Here is a 19,755-nt window from a genome sequence, read left to right as displayed (position 1 = left end):
CACACACACACACACACACACACACACACACACACTCTCTTACACTTTATTAATAAAGTCTGTGTGATTAGTTTCAGGTTCACGCTCCGGTCACAGCTGGTTTTTTTGACACACCTGGGGTATTGCATGTCATGTTAAACATACATTATATCTTTGTTAAGAACAGCAGAAACTGATCCAACATGCCCCAATTTCTCCTTGTTTATCTGAATGCAAGTAGCTACCCTTTGTAACCAAAGAGTCAGGAAGTGTATCTAAAAGTGATGCAGGTCTGTGGTGGATATTTTTCAGAAACAGACACAGGAAACAATAACTAAAACTAAAACCAGGACAAATTGAATCTTGACATTTGCAAAATCATAAATAGCACTCATTTAGTGATCTTTAATTCCAAAAGGCAATCACTACCTTTGATGTAATGGTTGCACAGGAGATACTGTGAGCAGTGTCTAAGTACATAGCTTGTGCATCTTATTAACACAGGCAGTTAAAAACGCCATCCTTTGAAGCAAGTGGTCGTATACAGTCAACATCATATACATTATAATAATCTGTAATACAGCATGCCTTGTTCCATGTCTTGGTTTTCTTTGTAAGCTTTGCATTTTTGTATCACTTGGAAGCATTTTAAAACACACCTTCTTGCATTGACACTAGCCTAGAGCTTCGCTTAATAATGTGAACAGTAAGATAAGACAAGAGTGCATACACAGATAGTGACTACAGTAACATGAGGCTAGGAGCGGTGTTTAAAACAGTATGAGCATCATAATATCACAGTATGATTTAAGCACGTTTTCTTTTTTCCCCCTTAAAAGGTACACAGTGAGTACGAGACTATTTTATTTTGGGGGAATATTATCTGCTCAAACAGCCAATACGATGGCTGAAGCTGCAGCCGATGCACAAGTTCATGAAGATGGAGTACTGGCAATGGCCATCAGATGCTGGCTGCACAGAAATCTCCAACTGCATAGAATTTCATTGATAATGTCCCAAACTGTCCAATCCCATGTTTTTCACATCAAGATTGATTCTCCAGAGCTAAAATCCTTCCTCCTGTTAAAATCCATCAAAAAGGTATTAAGGCTAGAATTGTATGTTTTGGACCACATTTACTCGTTTGACAGGTGTCACAGCCTATCAGGTGTCAGTCCTGGTGGATCCGTGTTCCACTGACGTCCATCCATTTGAATTTTCCAGACTGCAGGCGAGGGGGTAAACCCAAGTCAAATCAAGATCTGTAATGTCACTGCCACAGACAATCTACACCTAAATATGTTCGTTTAAGGTACAATAACAAGGGCACGATGCACACTGACAGTAACAGCAGTCCCTTTTATACTCTCAAACCCATCGTCTCAAACCATGTTTCATGGAGAATATGCAATAGACATTCCTCGTTCATTATGGCTCTTCTTCCATTCTATTTTCATTATCTTTCATTGAGAACAGGTATAGTTACTGACCCCTCATTCAATACTTAGGAGACAATATCAGGCCCTGAGATAGTGTTAAAAGAGGTCAGACATTGTACAGAGACAATGGCTAAGGTTGGGGATCATGCACAGACAACATGTGGCATGTTTTTAGTCACATTTCAATGCACATTTTAAGAATCAATTTTTAGTAGGCAACATGACAACTAACACATCATAAGAAAGTCAGGCCGTTATGTTTTAATGTTCCACACAGCATTTTTTTTTCTGTTTTCATATTTATTATGCTTGAGACACGGATGAAGTCACAACAAAGTTGTACGTCTGTGTGTACACATAAGACCTCATTTAAGACACCTCCAATTCTGTCACTGACATCCAAACCTGATACTTTCATCACACATCTAACAGTGCCAGTTCTGTTTTTAAGTCTAATTTTTTAATGCTATCACTTTTGAATCTGGAGAGTGATCTGCATCAGCTTATCTTTTACAATTTCGCTGGTTCTTTACAAACCACATCATCTGCATGGTTGGACACATTGGTAATTGCTGCCATGTCTAAATGTTTCTGGATCATTTCTAAAAGCTGGGCCCCATGTGTAGATGGTCAGAACAGTTTCTTGTAGCTCCGCCCATGCCAAAACTTTATATGTTTGTTTATATTTCATTTCAAATTCAAGTGAAAGTGCAGTGTACAGAAGAAACAGTGCTGACTAACAACTTGTGGTTGTATATGACATGTACTGTATACTATGACAAAACAGAAAATTCCCTTTCCCACTTGGACAATTGAAATCTCTCCATGGGATACGTGTGTATCTTTATAGATTATAGCTGAGTACAGTACAATTGAGAAAAACAATGGACATAGCTGACAACTTTTACTATAACTTAACAATCATTTGTCAAAGAACAATGACAGAAACCCTTCCAGGTCTTGATTTATAGAAAGTAACATCTATGCCTCAGATCCATAGAGCCCATTGAATATGTGACAATTACTGTATATATCAAAAAGGAAAGGTTCTGTCCTTGCTCAAGCACACACAGGAATAAGGGAGAGGCACTAATGGTGGTATTTAAAAACCCATCTGTAGGATCATGCAGAGTCTATCTTAATATGGAGATCTGTATCATGGGTTTTGTCATCCTCGTTCTCTTTGGTGTGCTCCTGTATAAGCCCATTTTGCGGCTTGCAAGCTTCCACAAACAGTGGAAAATCCGACAAACTGGTGTTGCATTCCTTGTCTTCGTTTTCATCCTCTCCTTCGTCTTTTCTTCTTCCTTCATCTGTCGTAGGTATGCTGCAGTCAAAAGCAGGTATGCTGTAACCGTACGCTTCACTATGAGGCCGGCGAGTTTCATCTGGGATGTTTTTCTTTAGGTCTCTATTCCTGTTACGCTTGGCTAGCTTGGTGACGGAGCCAAGGCGATTAAAAATGTTGTCCTCAGACATGGTTTGGGAGCTGGAGCGTCGGTCACACTGTTCGGCCTCTCGCAGTCGAAGGTTGTTTAGCTTAGTGTCGATACTTTCCTGGGAAGAAGTCTTATAGTTGTTGGCATCCAGACTGTTGAAGATGGCACGCCGTTCTGGGGAAAGCATGTCCAGGGACACAGCACGCTGGTCCAGGCCTAGCTGCCGTCTCTCCATGCTTCGGATGGTTGCAGCTCGCTGTAACTTGTCGTGGACTTCTATGCTCATGCGCCGGCGTGTCTCTCTGAACTCAGCTCGAACATTTGCTTTCCACTCAGCTGCATGAGCTTTGATCTCTCCAACCTCAGGAAAAGAATATTGTCAGATATAAGGTTTAGTAAATATACTGCACTAGGTTCCCTTTACCTTATTGTGTGCACCCCACCTGCAGAGCCCCTGAAAACAGAATGTCTGTTTTCTTATCACATGGTAATCAGAAACATACTTCTCTGAGTACTTGGAACATGAGACAAATTAGATTAGATGTTAATTCAAAACAGAAGGGATTCTCACTGGAATATGTCACCAGTCAGAAATAGGTTGAACTGTAAGGATGAATAACTTTGGCAGGCAAAATCTGACTAAATACAAATTAATGTATATGACAGAATAAACAGCTGTATAGTAAAATTATGGCAACTTGGTGGCACCCAGATTAGAGGTTTGATGTGAAAACGTACCTCTTCTTTTGTCTTTTTGGACAGCACCCTCAGCCAGTCACTGATCATGTTCAACACTGCAGCAAAATAAGCCAGGCCACCCAAGATCCAGAACCACACTAGCGGTCTGTACCACTCCCGGTACTCAATTCTCCGGTCTCCACCTGATCAGGAAAAAAAACCAAACTTGTAACTGCCTGCAGGTGTCCTCTCCCGAACCTTTCAGGGATTGAAAGGGGGGAATTCATGTATTTTGTTTTATCTGTTTTGGGTCCACAAGCACAGACAGAAACATAACTGGCATAAGTATTTGTTATAGGAGCAGGTGTTGTTTTTTTCTTTATTAGGAAATGTCACAACAGGACCGAGGCTTTCATCCATTACAGGTAAACCTGTCCTTAATGGAGAATTAACATTTCAGTCCAGGGCTGATTTTAATCTTTGCACAGAATAAAGACAATGCTATCTGACAGTTATAAAATATGTTGAATTACCAATGTGCAGAAGACAATTTACATACTGTTACTAAAAATTGTGGTTGTAAAGCAATCTACATATAAAAACACCAAAGCAGTGACTCAGTTACTCATTACAGTACTTCAGGCTTCCCAAAGTATTTGGAAAACTAGGTGAAGAGAGGAGCTGAGCTATCGCTTGATCACCACTAAGTACACCAAGTGAAGGTGTACTGAGAGCATCTGGCAGAGGCTTTGGTCCACGAGATCTTCGATTCCAGTCTCCAGGAGTGCTTCAACAGCATTCCTGGAGGGGGGAACCAGATGGTGGACAGTGGAGTTGAAGGGAGCTGTCAAGCTAAAGCGTGAGTCCACAGGCTAACTGTGCCATTCCAGGAGGCAGCTGACAGGTACTGGCAGGCCAAGCACAGTATGGCTCTGGCAGTAGCTGAGGAAATCTTTGATCCAGGTGCAGGTGGCATGGGGGATGTGGAAGTGGTCCAGTTTGGTGGTGAGGATGTCTTGTATTATAGTATTGAACACTGAGCCGTAATCCATGAAGAGCATCCTCACCATAGCTCTTTCTGTCTGTGAAGGTTCTCAGTCATCCAGGTCATCGTAGTCAAAGGAGCTCTCATCCGAGAAGCTTCTTCAGAACTGAAGAAGCTTCTCGGATGAGAGGTGAAACGTCTTCAAGCAACTCAAAGAAGTCCAGACGCTTTTCTTTGCAAGCTCCTTTGACTTACGATGACCTGGATGACTGAGAACCTTCACAGACACATGTCAAGTGCATTTATACACTCTGAATATAAACAATACTATGCTACCCAAAAGCACAATGTACATTTGTAGATGACACTATATATTTCTTTATTCTTTTTTTATTCCACTGGTTCTAAAGTTGATCTGGCCTAGAGTGCTTTTGACGTGTTTTGTTATGTGTTATGTTAAACTCTGCTGAGTGTTAAAAATACTCAGGACCCTTGTTGGATGATAGACTCACTTTTAAAATCCAAGAGGAACACCCTACAAGAAACTTTTCATCAGATTTTCATATAGAAACAAATCTTGTTTCTCATTCACAAGTTGTAAGATCTTGTCTGTGCTTGATTATGGGATATTGTTAGTGGATTACCTGCTTTAGATTTATCCAAAACAACCTAATTGTTGGGTGTGGTGTTCTGTGTGAATAACATAGTGTGAATGACAAGGACTTACCTGCCACATAGTCACCTATTCCAACTGTTGTCAGAGTAATGACGACAAAATAGGTTGACTCCAGAGCTGTCCAGCCCTCAATGTGCTTGAAAATCACAGCTGGGATGGTGACAAACAAGATGCAGCCAGCCAGGATAAAGAGCAGCGTGGATGCCACACGGATTTTAGTCTGACTGATTTGGTTTTGTTTATTCTGAGAGGTAAAAGCAGGAGAGGAGAGGGAGAAAGAGAGACATACACATTCTATCAGGAGTATAAGTTATTAAACCAGTCTCATTTTCAGCAGGGCTCTAAGTGTGACTGTGATCTGACAGAGGATTTTGTTCCTCATCTCTTCCCACCTTAGATTAAGATGCTTCTCGGACGATCACCTCAGCGTGGGAAAAGGCAATCTCGATGAAAGGGGTGATGCTACTTTTGTGGCAGCATCACCCCTGCTCATCGAGATTCCTCGTTCACCTTTTGGTTTCCCGTGCATAGTCCGTGAATACTCATAGTCTTCCCGTGCATTTGTGTGGCTTATATTCTTCACTTCTGCCAGCCAGCCATCTCCCATTCAAGTCCTCCAATGACTGCGTCTCAGGAAACTTCCTAACTTACCTCTCAACATTTTTCTGTCCATCTTTGAACTTTGTCAAAAACCTTAAATTGTTTCATGGACAGATATATCCTGCATTTGAGTCTGCCCGTTTTTGTGAATCTATTCTACATGGAATAAATTAAAGTATCTTAATAAGAATAAGTTGAAATGATTTTGTAAACCGCCAAACCAACACATTATTGCATAAAACAACAAGGTTTCAACTTTTTTAGTTTAGACAATTTATGTGTTAGGGTCTTGGTCTGTTACCCAGTTATTTTAATTGAGTTTTGTGGGATTTCTGGTCTAGTTTTCTTTATGTAAACCTGCGATTCTTGGTTTTCTTTGGATTATATTAATGTATATTTTTCACTTACTGTATCAATTCTGTTCTTGTTCCCTAGTTTTGTATATTATATTTTCCCTTAGTGTTCCACCCTTTTATGTCAAGTCTTCATCAAGGATTTCCCGTTGTTTGGTTATTTCGTGTTTTATTTATTTTATTTATGTTTTCAGTTTTAATTTCACTAGTGTTGTTTTCCCTCATGAGTTTAAGCTGTGTTCCCAGGTGTGGCGGAGGTGTGGTCCCGGGCGCGGCTGCAGGGGAGGAGTGGTGCAGTGAGCTCAGCTGGGCGGTGCTGGAGACGCAGGTGAGAACAGCTGATGGCGTTTGGACTGATGATGGTTTCCTTCCCCTTTTATAGTGAGACGGGAGAGGAGCGGAGGCAGAGCTGGAAATCAGCTGAGACCGAAGCTGTCAGACTGTGGACGGTCATAACAAATGAAAACTAGAAATAAACGTGGCATCTGGCGACAAACAACTGTGCGTGTGTGTACGTGTGTGAAGTGCATTTCACACCAGGCGTCACCACTCTGCCTTAACCACCCTTTTGTGTATTTATAGTTGCAGTCTTCCCTTTTATCTTTGTCTGATCAGCTGTTGTTTATCCTTATTTTCACTGTGTTCCTGCTCCCGGCTTTGTACCTGTTCTCATCCCTTCTTATTCTGCAGTGTAGATTATTATTAGTTCCTGGTTTTCAGTGTTTGACTTAACGTTACTTTTTTGGATTCAACTACTAATCTGATAATAAACAGCTCACTTTAAATTGACCTGTGACTGACTCACACGCCTGCTTTGGGTACATGCATCTCTGGAGAATTACAACCCTTAAAAATACACAGCAGCTGTGTATTTAAACTGAACATAAATAAGTAGCATTTGAACAAATTCTACCCAGTGTGTTTCATTTTCATATATATATATATACACATTTCAGTTTTTTATGTTAAACCAAGGACCCCACATGAAAAACATCTTACTGACGGCCATTTCATTTTAAAAGGCAATAAGTTACATAACACAACAGGACCACTGTGACTCACCCGAAACATTTTCTCCACTTTGGCAATGCTTTTGACAAATATGGTACCTAGCTGGTCCCCAACACCTGCGAGGAGGAATCCAAACAGCGGGATCCCAAATATTGCATACAGAATGCAGAAAATCTTCCCTCCCTCTGTGCTTGGAGCAATGTTACCATATCCTAGAGGGAAAAATGGAGATAGAGGGGGCTATATAGATCTACAATATGCAGAAAAAAAGCAGTTAAGCAGTTAGAAAAGAAGTTAGTGAGACATTCTACTTTGTATGTAAAGTTCATAGCAGGCATTGGGGTGGTTTACTAAAGACTGTTTAAACCCCTAGATCCTCCAGTCTACTGTATGTGTGAATACATGAATCCAGCTTATAGTGTAACACTCGGTAAGTTGGATGAAGTGGGAGAGTCTTCCCGGGGGAGAGAGCAGTGATTAGAGCAGACAACAAAGGACATGTAGATGAAGGGAAGAGAGGTGATGAGAAAGTGTTGTGTAGATATGGTGTTAAGGAGAGAAATACAGATGGCAGTGGATTTTGTGAAAAAGATGGAAATGACTGTGGTCAACACATACTTTAAAAAGAGTGAGTGACAAGCAGTGACATACAAGATGGAGGTAGCTGTAAACACGCACACTACATCTAATGCAGAAGGTACAATTTGGAAGTGATAAGAGACTGCAACGTGGTGTCAGGGAAGAGTTGCCAGAAGACTGGGAAAGTACAGCTGTAGGGCTTAAGGAAACTACTAGCATGGTAGTTTGTATCCACTGACAGAGGAACGTGGACAAGGAGACCTGGTAGTGCAATGAAGAAGTTCAGGAATGTATTCAAAGAAAATGTGAGACAGTCAGATGAAGTACACAAAAGCACTGGGAGGCAAGGTGTACAGGAAAAGAGGTGGCAGTGGCAAAGGAAATGCATTATAGTGAGCTGTATGTTAAGGTGGACACTAAGTGTGAAGGACTACTTTGAAGAACTGATGAATGAAAAAAATAAGAGCACAGAAGACAAACGAAGGAAAGTTATTGAATCTGAAGTGAAGGGGTAAGTTTAGTATGGAGTTAACTTAACTGTGAGGCACCTATGAGGAGAATGAAGAGTGAGTTCGACCAGATAATGGACTGAGAGGATACCTGAGGAATGGAGCAGCATGTGATTGTATTGTATTGAGCTAGGTTAAGAAGACAGGTGACAATCAGTGAGCAGTAGTATGACTTCATGCTGAGAAAGAGCACTACTACCAAGGAGGCTGTGTAGCAGGCAGCAGTAGGACCCAAATACAGGACTTGAAAACACCAGGGTTAAACAACAGGTGGTTTTATTAAACTAAAACAAAGTACAAAACAAGGAAATCCAACCTTCAACCCCACAGGGCAACAAACGGAGATTCAGACAGCATACACACCAGGTAATTAGGGCGATTGGAAACACCAGGGAACATAGCTGATTGGTATCCGACTAACAAGACAGGGGAAGCAAAACTGAATATGACACAAATGAGACAGGATACTATCAAAATAAAAGAGGATGGAACCACACCCACAAACTGAGTCCAAGACTGAAACACGTGAACTTGACACAGATACTGGAGCTAAACAAACATACACATATGACTGACCGGGGAGACATAAGCATAGCAAAACACGGAGACTACACAGACTACAACATGAAAAGACACAGAGAGGAGACTAGCAACAGACTTAATTGCCCCTTGGGGATAAATAAAGTCTCTCTGACTCTCACTGCCTGGATACGAAAGTGAGCTGTAATAAAACAAGAGCCAGGAACTAGAAATAATAAACTCAAGACCTACTAATACAAAGATTGAACTTAAATTCAAAGAAGTAAATTTAAAGTCATGAATAAACCCAAAATGCTGTGCTGAAGACAAAGGACCATACCAACTAAATATGCAATGTGTACTTTGAGATTGTTGATGAAGAAGTATAGAGAAGGTCAGAAGGAGCCAAAGTGTGTATTTGTGGATCTAAAGAAAGCATATGATAGGTTGCCAAGAGAGAAACTGCATTAGGAAGTCAGGAGTGGTAAAGAAGTATTTGAGAATGGTGCAAGACATGTATGAGGACAGAGAGACAGTGGTGAGTTGTTTACTACAGATAGGGTCAAGGTGGAAGTGGGATTACATCAGAGATCAGCTCTGGGCTCTTTCTTGTTTGCATTAGCAACTAACAGACTGACAGATAAGGTCATTGTGATCTCTAATGAGAGTAGGAAGCAGGCGGATGAGAGCACGAATAGATGGAGGAATGAAATTTTGTAGAAGCAAGACAGAAGATATGTGTGTGAAAGAGAGGGAAACTGGTGAAAAGGTGAACGAGATGGTAGTGAGGCCTGCCATAGTGCGATTTGGAGACTAGCACTGACAAAAAGACAGGAGACCGAGCAGGAAATGGAGCTGAAGATGGTGAGGTTTTCATCGGGAGTCACCAGAATGGATGAGGAAGATTAGAAATGAGTACATCAGAGGGACGACTCAGGTTGAGTGTTTGGAAGATAATGTTAGAAAGAAAGCCTGAGATGGTTTAAGCGTGTGAGGGCAGGGATAGTGAATATACACTACCAGTCAAAAGTTTGGGCACACCTTCTCATTTAATCATTTAATGGTTTTCTTTTTTTACTACTTTCTACATTGTAGATACTGAAGACATCAAACATATATAGCAAGATATATGGAATTATGTAGCAAAGAAAGAAATGATAAATGTGCCAGATGGCCTGGCCTCTACAGTCACCTGACCTAAACTCATCGAGATGGTTTGGGATGAGATAGACAGCAGAGTGAAGGCAAAAGGACCAACATGTGCTCAGCATCTCTCAGAACTCCTTCAAGACTGTTGGAAAACCATTTCAGGTGACAACCCCATGAAGCTCATCGAGACAATGCCAAGAGTGTGCAAAGCAGTAATCAAAGCAAAGGGTTGCTATTTTGAAGAATCTAAAATCTAAAACGTTTTGAGTTATTTCACACTATTTTGTTTACTACATAATTCCATATGTGTTCATTCATAGTTTTCATGCCTTTCTTGACTGACTGGCATTTGTATCCAGGAATGAAAATGCTGATTTTGTATGGAATTTATCCTTATATGTGGTGGGTTACACGTACACTGCATCCAACTTCCTTAAGTGGAGAGTTATTTCTGTTTACTTTTTTATGTAAAGAGTCAAAAACCTCTATATTGCCCATGGCTTCCATATGCTTACATGCAGTTATACAGGCACAGTACTGAAGAATCTATTGAAGGATAAACTCTGGTGTATATTCAGAGGTTAAAGGTAATACAATGAACTATGCATTCCCTACATTGGACCATATTAAAATGTTCAGTATGTTCAGTTCAGTCTTTCCAAATTTTTAGTACCTATAGTGGTGATGACAGTTCCAGCAAAAAAGAAGGCACTACCCAGATCCCAGTGGCTTGAGTTGTAGGAGGTATCACCAACAGGATTCACTCCAGCATTCACAGCCTCCACAGAGTGCTGAGAAGATAAGATAAGGAGAGAGAGAGAATCATGAAAAATGCTGACTATGCTGTGGTGTTGATTCAGCTAAGTCTTCATATTTTAGTTCAGTCTGAGGAGACAGGTTACACACAAGTGACAACAAGAACGACAAGGCAAGACCTAAAAAGGGAATTGTTTTGTAGATTGTGGCACTTCACCAGTCCCTCACCCCGAGCAAACACCAACAGGCCTAAAGTCAGGGAGTCAAAGTGCTACCTGCAACCTTGCACCCCTGTTGTACCACCAATTCAATTCAATTCAATTCTATTCTATTTATATAGTGCTTAATCTAAACAGTTGCCTCAAGGGACTGTAAGTAAGGCTACTACAATAATATACAATACAACGCAATAATAGAAAACAGGGAAAACCCCAATAATCAGATTACCCCTTATGAGCAAGCACTTTGGCCACAGTGGGAAGGAAAAAGAATCCTTTTTAACAGAAAATAACCTCCAACAGAGCCAGGCTCAGGGAGTGGCAGCCATCTGCCGCGACCATTTGGGGGTAAGGGGAGGAAGACAGGACAAAGACATGCTGAGGAAGAGAACCAGAGATTAATTATACCTTTTAAAATGCAGAGTGAAAAAAGGTGAGTGATGAAGACACAGTCTGTACATCATGGGAATGCCCCAGCAGCCTAGACGTATTGCAGTGTAAGTAAGGGAGGATTCAGGGTCACCTGATGCAGCCCAAACTGGTTTGTGAAAAAGGAAAGTTTCAAGGCTATTCTTAAAAGTAGAGAGGCTGTCTGTCTCCTGAGTTCCAAAGGGGGAACTGGTTCCATAGAAGAGGGGCCTTGAAACTAAAGACAGTGCCTCCCATACTACTTTTAAATACCCTAGAAACCACAAGTAAGCCTCTAGTCTTAAAGGGACATGCTCTAACGGGGTGATACAGTAGTATGAGGTCTTTAAGTTAACATGACATAACTGATTATTTAAAACCTTGTATGTGATGTGAAGGATTTTAAATTAGATTGTGGATTTAACAGGGATCAAAGGAAGAGAAGCCAGGATAGGAAAAATATGCTCTCTCTTTCTAGTCCTTTTTCAGCATCATTCGGAGACAGGGTATTTCTAATTTTAGAGATATTGCACAAATGGAAGAAAGCAGTCCTATTTTTTTAATATGTGCATTGAAGGACATATCCTGGTCTAAAAAACAACTCCAATATTCCTCACAATGTTACTGGTAGTTAAGGTAATGCCATCCAGAGTAAGAATCTGGTTAAATGGACTGATTCTTTTATAGCACTTTTCTACTCTCCTGGAGCACTCAAAGCACTTTATACAACATGTCACATTCACCCATTCACACAAGCACTTTCTTCTATGCTTTCTAAGTGATTTCTACCTAACATTCACACACATTCATATTCCGATGGATGCATCAGAGAGCAATTTGGGGTTAGTATCTTGCCCAAGGATATTTGGCATGCACACTGGGGGAGCCATGGATTAAACCACCAACTTTCCGATCAGCAGATGACCTGCTCTGTCTCCTGAGCTACAGTCACCCCAATGGTAGCCAACCCAATAACCTCAGTTTTTTTTCTTATGTCTTTGATATATTCCTCATTTGTAACCTTCACTAAAGCTGTTTCTGTGCTGTGATGGGCTCTGAAACCTGACTGTAACTCTTCAAATAACCCACTCCTCTGCAGATGATCTGTTAGCTGTTTTGCATCTACTCTTTCAAGAATGTTTGAGATGAAAGGAAGGTTGGAGATTGGCCAACAATTAGCTAAGACAGCTGGCTTCAGTGATGGCTTTTTAAGTATCAGTGTTTGTATTATTGTAGGGTCTTGAGGCAACTGTTGTTATGAATTGAATTGAAATTAACTTTTTCTACCACCTTGAAGGCCTGTGGTACCTAACCGATAAATAGAGATAGGTTGATCATATTTAAAATTGAAGCATTAATTAATGGTAGTTCTTCTAAAAGACATGTTGATGGTTTGGAGGAGGTATATGGCATATCTATCTTTAATATTATCATCACAATCTTCTAATAATTCACTGTAATACTGGTTTTTACAGTGTCACAAAATATTAGTTAACTTATATTTCCAAGTTCTTTTGTTCAGCAATTTATAAGTTCTCTATATAATCCATGACATTATTATGTGATATTTGTTTTCTACTAAATTATTTTATTGGGCAATTTTTAATCATGCAATAATTTAAATACTTAAAAAAATGTATTGGCATCTTTTTCATTCCATTACCTGTTCAATTCTAACCCATTTACAAGTTTGATCCTTATCTTGAAAATCTTTCTTTGTCATAACTCCCATAATAAACTATAAATACTGGAAGGTGGTCGGTGATGTTCTCTTGATTACTGGTAAATATATAATCAATCAGTGTTGAATAATGAGAAGTATAATAACTGGGTTTGATGATTTTGGGATATATACTGAGGCTGTATATGGTGTTGATTAATTCATCTTTCAGTTTGTGCTTATTTCAGGTAAATATTGATATCACTATGTCAGAGGCTGGGTCTGTGACCAAGCGTTTTCAGTTTGTTTTGATCTATTTTGTGGTATTTTGAAGATGATAAGATTTAGGATTATTATTAGTTTGCCTCAAGTTTTAGTCTAGGCTGTTTCACCCAGGCCTTCTGTGTTAGTTGTCATGTATTTCTTGTGTGCGTGTTTCATGTGTCGTCATCTCTACGTCACTCCATGTTTCCTGTTTTATTTTGAAAGTTTTGTGTTTCTTCGTTCAGTGTGTTTAGTTTTACGCTTCCTCTGTGACGTCGTTATGTTCATTTGTGTCAGCTGTTTCCCCGTGTGTTTCCACTTCCCCTGATCACCTCCTGTGTGTATTTAGTCTGTGTATTTTCATTCATTCTTTGTCAGGTTGTTTGTCTCCCTCGATGTCACAAATGTTCTTTTTCGCAGTCCTCACAGTCTAGTTTTTCCCCAGTTTAGGTTTTAGTTTTCGCCATTGTTCATTTTTGCCTTTTTTATTTTCATGTTTTCAACCCAAATTAATGGCTCGCTCTTTGTTTAAATTTAGTTCAGTCTTCTCTCGTGTTCTGTCCTCCTTTGTCCTCCTCTCTCACACTACAGATAATACCACAGATAAACATTATTTTTAGGTTGTTTTTTTTACAACACTACTGACATTTCTTCCACCACACTTATAAATAAAATTACTATCAATAAAGACAGCAACATCACATTCAGTTGTGTTTTCTCTGCTCTTGGAAATAATTTCATAAGTTGCTACACCCAAGTCCATACCTGTCTCACTTTGCTTTATTGAAAGGGTGTAAGACCTGACCGAGGCAATGTTTGATCTTGTGAAAGTTGGTATACAAGCTTCTGCTGTTAAAGTGAATTATTGAAAATGTATCTTCTGTCCTAACAGTACTTCAGAGCCCATATACTCCTTCCTTTTTCTCCTCAGTACATCCATAAAAGCCTAATTTATGAATATTTTAGATCCTTTGAGAAACTTTGCCAATTGGAGAATGGCCGTTCTGTTCTTGTACCACAGTTCTTCCATCTTGATCTCCCGCTAAAGTTATATACCTTTTTCAAGAGGATTTTCATCACTTTCTTCTCTGTTTCCACCTAGGTCTCTCCGTCAAATACCAGGTTTTTAAGTTTAGATTGTGCTTCCAAATATTCAGTTTTGTCAGTGCACCCAGCAGAATGTCACACGCTTTTAAATTGTTTGTAATGAGTTGTTGCGTTCAGTGTGTTTAGCCCTTTCAGCTTTTATGGACATCCTTTTTTGTGAACTAGAGGTTTGTTTTAATGTCTTACACCTCAATTCTAGAGTTTTGAATGCTTCTTGTGGTTCAGGAAGTGTTGAAAAACATTTATTTTTGCTTTTGCAGCAGTTCATTTACTTAAGTAACATTCAAATAGTCCTTCTCCGATTTGACCTCCATTATTAGCATTTTACAGCTGTTTGCCATAGCTTACCAAATTTTGTGGCTCTGTTTGAACACAAGAACAGCTTGTGACACCTTCTTTGGCACATTCATGCCCAGGATGACTGTATGTAAACGTCTTACTACAGCTTCATGTTCTCCTTTTGAATGATAGATTGATAGATAGATAAAATAAATACAACACAAAACAAAATATATCAAGTACATACAAGCTCATGAAGGTATAAACAAATGTTTTGTCTGAAAAAAAAAATAGGTTGAATTTTCCCTGCAATCATGTAGCTATAGATATGTACATAACAATAATGGAAAACAGTGGTATCTCAAGGGATTCCAAGTGTTCCAAGTCCCATCAGCATCTTGGAGGGGGTGAAGAGAGAGGTTGAGGCCCCTCAGACGGAGTTCCCCGTCTCGCTTGGGAATCAACAAATGGCGAGAGAAGAACCCAGCTTGGTGGTCCCCAGTCTCGAAAGGTAAGCCACCTAGCATTTCCACAACACTGCTCTTATTGTTCTTATTGTTCTTGGTGTGAATAGGAGTTATAAACTGTAAATTCAAAGAGTGAAAATTCGCGAAGCGAGAACAAGTTAGGCTCCCTTAGCAGGCCAGAGACGCTCTTGCTTGCTGAGCTAATGCCTTGGCCAAAAGGACCCGGCTAGCTGGACTGGGGAGGCCATAGCAAGGATGGGTTAGGTGTGTGAGCCCACAAGACTGAAAATAACTATGTAAAGCTGTAGTTGAACTGACAACCTTCAGCTTTCAACAGACTGAAGTGGAGGAACTAACCCACTAAGCCAAACAGCAACACACAATAAAAGTCAAGCTTGCATGTCACACATGAGCCAGTGGTAAGTGTGCGCCAGAGGCCAAAAGTCAAATCAGTCCTCAAATGATATTCAAATGTGGGAGACATGACATGAAAAAAAGAGCCCCTTTTCTCTCTGTCATGTCTGTGAAAGAAGCACTGTGCCATATAGTATAAATTACCTTGCTGCTGCAGAGTTAAAGAAAGTGTACTGTTGCGAAATCAATTTTACCCCTGTTCTTTTATTCGTCGAGGCATCCAGAGACGGCACCGGAACTCAGTAGTTATTTCACAAAACCTTTATTCATCTTTATTCATCTTCATTTAAGCATGCACTTCTAGAAGGGAAGACGAGGCCGGTGTGTCCCTCTGCAAAATCTTCACTCCTTCGTCTGTGAAACACAGTTTTGTAGGGGCGACCCTATCATAACCCCCCCCCACCCCCCACGGTGTGCTGCAAACTCTGTCTGTGTCTATGTGCACGAGCACATGAATGCCTATGTGAGCGCACATGTGTGAGTGTGCGTGTGGATGTGTGTGGATGTTAACTACACCCACAGTTAAAGCACTGTGGGTGTAGGTGACTCCCTAGAGGTCATAAAACCCATCTCCCTTCCAGACCACAGTTATCCAGGTCAAATGTTGAGACCCCCACCCAAACATTCTCTGGGGAATTTCCACTCAGCATTAACTCCTCTCTGTTTTACTTTCACAGTTCAACTGGGGAGGGTCTCCTATACTCTACTCCTAAGTTCATGACACAATCAGGCCTTTATTACATTGAGGGCAGTGTCAGTGTCTCTACAATAATTCTAGATTCTATGTTAACACATTTCTAAACTCTAAAATAAGCTAAACATTTCTACAGTACCTAACAAAGTGTGAAAGTGTCCTTTCATACAACTCTATGCTGCTTGATAATAAAAAGTGTCCCATGCACTACTTGAACTCACAACCTTCAGCTGAAGTGAGCAGTAACTTTACAACTACACCTCTGAAGCAGAGGTGAGCGAGAGTACTGGCACTCCATTCAATGTCACTCTATCAGCAGAAAAAGTTGAATATTTCAGAAACTTGGCATGAAACAGCACACGAATTAGCCAGTCATTTTGAGGTGTAAACTTTGTCTTTGCAACAGTTCCACTAATAGTAAACAAAGGGGAGATGCAAATAACATATATGACAATGAAACTGGCCTCATGGCCCATATTTAGTCAGTGGTGCGGGTGTCAGTCATTATGCATATTAACTGTTTATAAGGTTAGCGAAACCTACAGTCAGCTGAGACTGAAGAAATTACTTGGATGTGGACGAAATGTTTCTCCCATGAAAACGCGACGTCCAGATGTACAGAATCAACTTTTTGGGAAAGGCGTCATCAGTGTGTCTAGTATGATTTATGTGAAGGTGCATTTATATGATCAGTGCAACTGATACAATGTTCCAGTGTTGGACTTCTCTCCAGTGATGCTTGAAACAATTTTGGACTGAATTTCAGTCATTTTGTTCTACCACACTGTTACAGTGGTCCCTCGCTATAACGTGGTTCACCTTTCACGGCCTCGCTGTTTCGCAGACTTTTTTTGTGCAACTTTGCTTTTTTTTTTTTTTTTTTTTTTTTAAAAAAAAAAAAAAAAACAACGCATTGTGTTCTGTGTCCTGATTGGCTGTCCAGTACAGAATGCATTCAGCTTGTCAAATTAACATACATCTTCGATCGCTAGCAGTGTGACTCTGAAGTGCTGTACTGTATGCTTGTAAGTTTTCTCCCCAACAAAACAACATCGACAAAACGTTTTGCACCGTCAAAGGCACCTGCGGTAGCACACAAAAGGCAGAGGAAGATGCTAACCATCGCACAAAAAGTTGGACTTCTGGACATGCTAAAGGAAGGTAGACGTTACCGTATTTTTCAGATTATAAGGCGCATTAAGCGAAACAAAACAGTCGGATATGTCAAACTTTACTCAACTCATTCTTCTTGCTTCTGTACCATTGATTCATTAATGTTGAAATCGCAGCTCCTCTATTTCCATGTTCTGGACCTGAAAACAGGGTTTGATCTTTGGTTTCATTCTATAATACTGGACTTATTTTTCTATGAAGGTGTGAACTTTGAGAGTGTTTAAACAAGACAGAAAAGTGTGAAAATGTTCATGCCTGGATGGATTTCACCTATCGCAGGTTATTTTTAGAACGTAACTCCCGCAATAAACGAGGGACCACTGTACCTCAAAGAAACCCAGTCAAACACATTTGTGTGTTTCAAATTAAATGCTACATTCAGTATATGGCTAGATCAGTACAGTCTCTTTGCCTGGGGCAAAGCAACACCTTTTAGGAAACTGAAAAAATAATCAATTGCCCTGTTTTTTTCTGTTACATAACACTGTACTTTCTTCTCTCTGTGTGCATCTCCAAGTTTGTTTGCAGAGGTGCTGGGAGAGGACAAGGAAAGGGAGCTGATGTCAAGTGTCACAGTCAGCGCTGCGCTACCCTGCAAGTGTCTGTCCTGGCAGATGGAGTCTCAGTGTAATGAGTCACACTCAGGGTGTGACAGATAGCTGTTTGGCTGGCTGAAGGGCAAATACACAAGGACACACTGAAATTCTTACTGTCAGGACTAGAAAGGTTTGGTTTACAAAACCCGTGCTGGCAAATGGTATGGGGACTGTAATTAATTTCAGATCACTATAATAGTTCATTGCACTACTGAGCACTCAGAATAAAATAAGTAGAAAAGTTACAGATTCCCATGACTGAGAATTGTTTGTGCAGACTTAGTGAAAGGAATGTGGGAGTAACCAGAGCGAGGTCGGGAGATAATAAATACGGCTTTCACAGACAGATTTAGGTGCAAGAAACTGGGTAACAGGTCAGGGAAAAGTGTGTGTGTGTGTTCATCCCTAGATGAAGCTGCAACTGAGGGAGGAGAAGAGTGCAACCTGTTCGCCAATAACGGGGGCTAAAGTCTAACCTATGTCTCCGTCAATGGTTTTTGACGAATCTGATAGATGCAAATTCTCTTTTATAAATATGCGTACCATTAAGTTATGAGCATTTCTCTTCTGTTAGTTGGCTACAGCAAACTGCTGCAGATTGTGGTTTTTGGACTAGGCAGCGCTTCCTCTTACACAGCTGAGCCACATTTGGCTTGAGGGACGAAGCAACTGAGATGCTTAGTATGGCTTTAAGAAGCTTATCTGTAAGTTTGGACCTGAACTTTGACTTAAGCTCATTGGGGAGAAGAGTTTTTCACACAGATTGGTGGTGCCAAAAATGCACATGCTCCGCTTGAACATCCTGTAAAGCTCAGGAGAGGTGGGGGGCATTTCTGACAAATTGTCCTAGCTTGTCTGTGTGATGTCAACAAGAAAAGCTAAGTCCATTAGCCATTCAGGATCACTTAGTACAGAAACAGCCATCCCATTCTTCTCCATAAAGGCTTTCACTTTTGCTCTCAACTCAAAAAACCTCTTTAAGACCTTCCCGCTGCTAAGCCAACGTACCTTGGTGAAGTAGAGCATATGCCCATATGCTGACTCTATTTCCTTGAAAAAGGCACAAAACTACCGGTGCTTTAAGCCCCTGGATCTGATATGGTTGATGCATTTCACAACATTGGACATCACACTGTCAAACTTCAGGCATTTGCTGCAAAGGGCCTGCTGATGGATAATGCAGTGCAGAGCAATGGCTTCGTCCACATCCTCCTCCTCCTCCTCCTGAAATTGTCTGTGCTCATCACCAACCTTTCTCTTCACGGCAGGGTTCGAAAAAAACATGACTGTGGCTGGGTGACAAAAAATGTATTTGCACTGTGTGACAGGATATATTTTCTCTCTACTCGGTGACAGTTCATGAGCCTGACCTACGGTAGCACACAAGTGTTAAAAAATATAAACCACCTAGTGCAACGACTCATGCAGGTGCCTGTGAGAAAAACCCCTCGCGTGGGCCACACTAATATCAAACTTTGATTTCAGGTAAGGGGCCGCTAAATATCGTTCTTGGGGCCAGAATTGAAACACATTTCAGGAAGATAGCCCCAACTGACAAACATGCTCACTGAATACCTCAGTCAGCAGAAACCCAACAAAGAGGAGCAAGTGGAGGAACCATCATGGAAGGACAGGCCCCTGCATGTTACGTACCACTGGCAGATAGAGGAAGTGGCTGACATCCAGAAATCCTACCAGTGGCTGGACAAAGTTGGACTGAAAGACAGCACAGAAGCACGAATCATGGGCAGCACCATGGCAACAAGCTCTGAGCACAAGATCCATAGAGGCTGGGGTCCTCTA

The 19,755-nt window shown here is 40.7% G+C and overlaps 1 protein-coding gene across 2 annotated transcripts in view; it reads right to left on the bottom strand.

Annotated features, from left to right (window-relative positions):
* Nucleotides 1-806: 806 nt before the first annotated feature.
* Nucleotides 807-19,755, bottom strand: part of kcnk10a (potassium channel, subfamily K, member 10a) — a 30,487-nt gene continuing 11,538 nt past the window's right edge. Inside the window, exons 3-8 of one of the 2 annotated variants that reach the window (XR_005695118.1) lie at nucleotides 10,590-10,707; nucleotides 7,212-7,372; nucleotides 5,248-5,440; nucleotides 3,596-3,738; nucleotides 1,933-3,218; nucleotides 807-1,782 (exon numbers count right to left, since the gene is read on the bottom strand). Coding sequence is in view for 1 of the 2 variants with exons in the window: in XM_040026974.1 (XP_039882908.1) it covers nucleotides 2,541-3,218; nucleotides 3,596-3,738; nucleotides 5,248-5,440; nucleotides 7,212-7,372; nucleotides 10,590-10,707 (1,293 nt within the window). In the remaining variant the exon portion in view is untranslated. Of the gene's footprint in view, nucleotides 3,219-3,595; nucleotides 3,739-5,247; nucleotides 5,441-7,211; nucleotides 7,373-10,589; nucleotides 10,708-19,755 lie in introns of both variants that reach the window. The other variant, XM_040026974.1, reaches the window with a different exon arrangement.

Source organism: Simochromis diagramma, unplaced genomic scaffold (genome assembly GCF_900408965.1).
Source record: "Simochromis diagramma unplaced genomic scaffold, fSimDia1.1 OVJJ01000746.1, whole genome shotgun sequence".
NCBI classification, from domain to species: Eukaryota; Metazoa; Chordata; class Actinopteri; order Cichliformes; family Cichlidae; genus Simochromis; species Simochromis diagramma.
The sequence above is the reverse complement of the archived record's forward strand: the minus strand, read 5'-3'. Positions and strand labels throughout refer to the sequence as shown.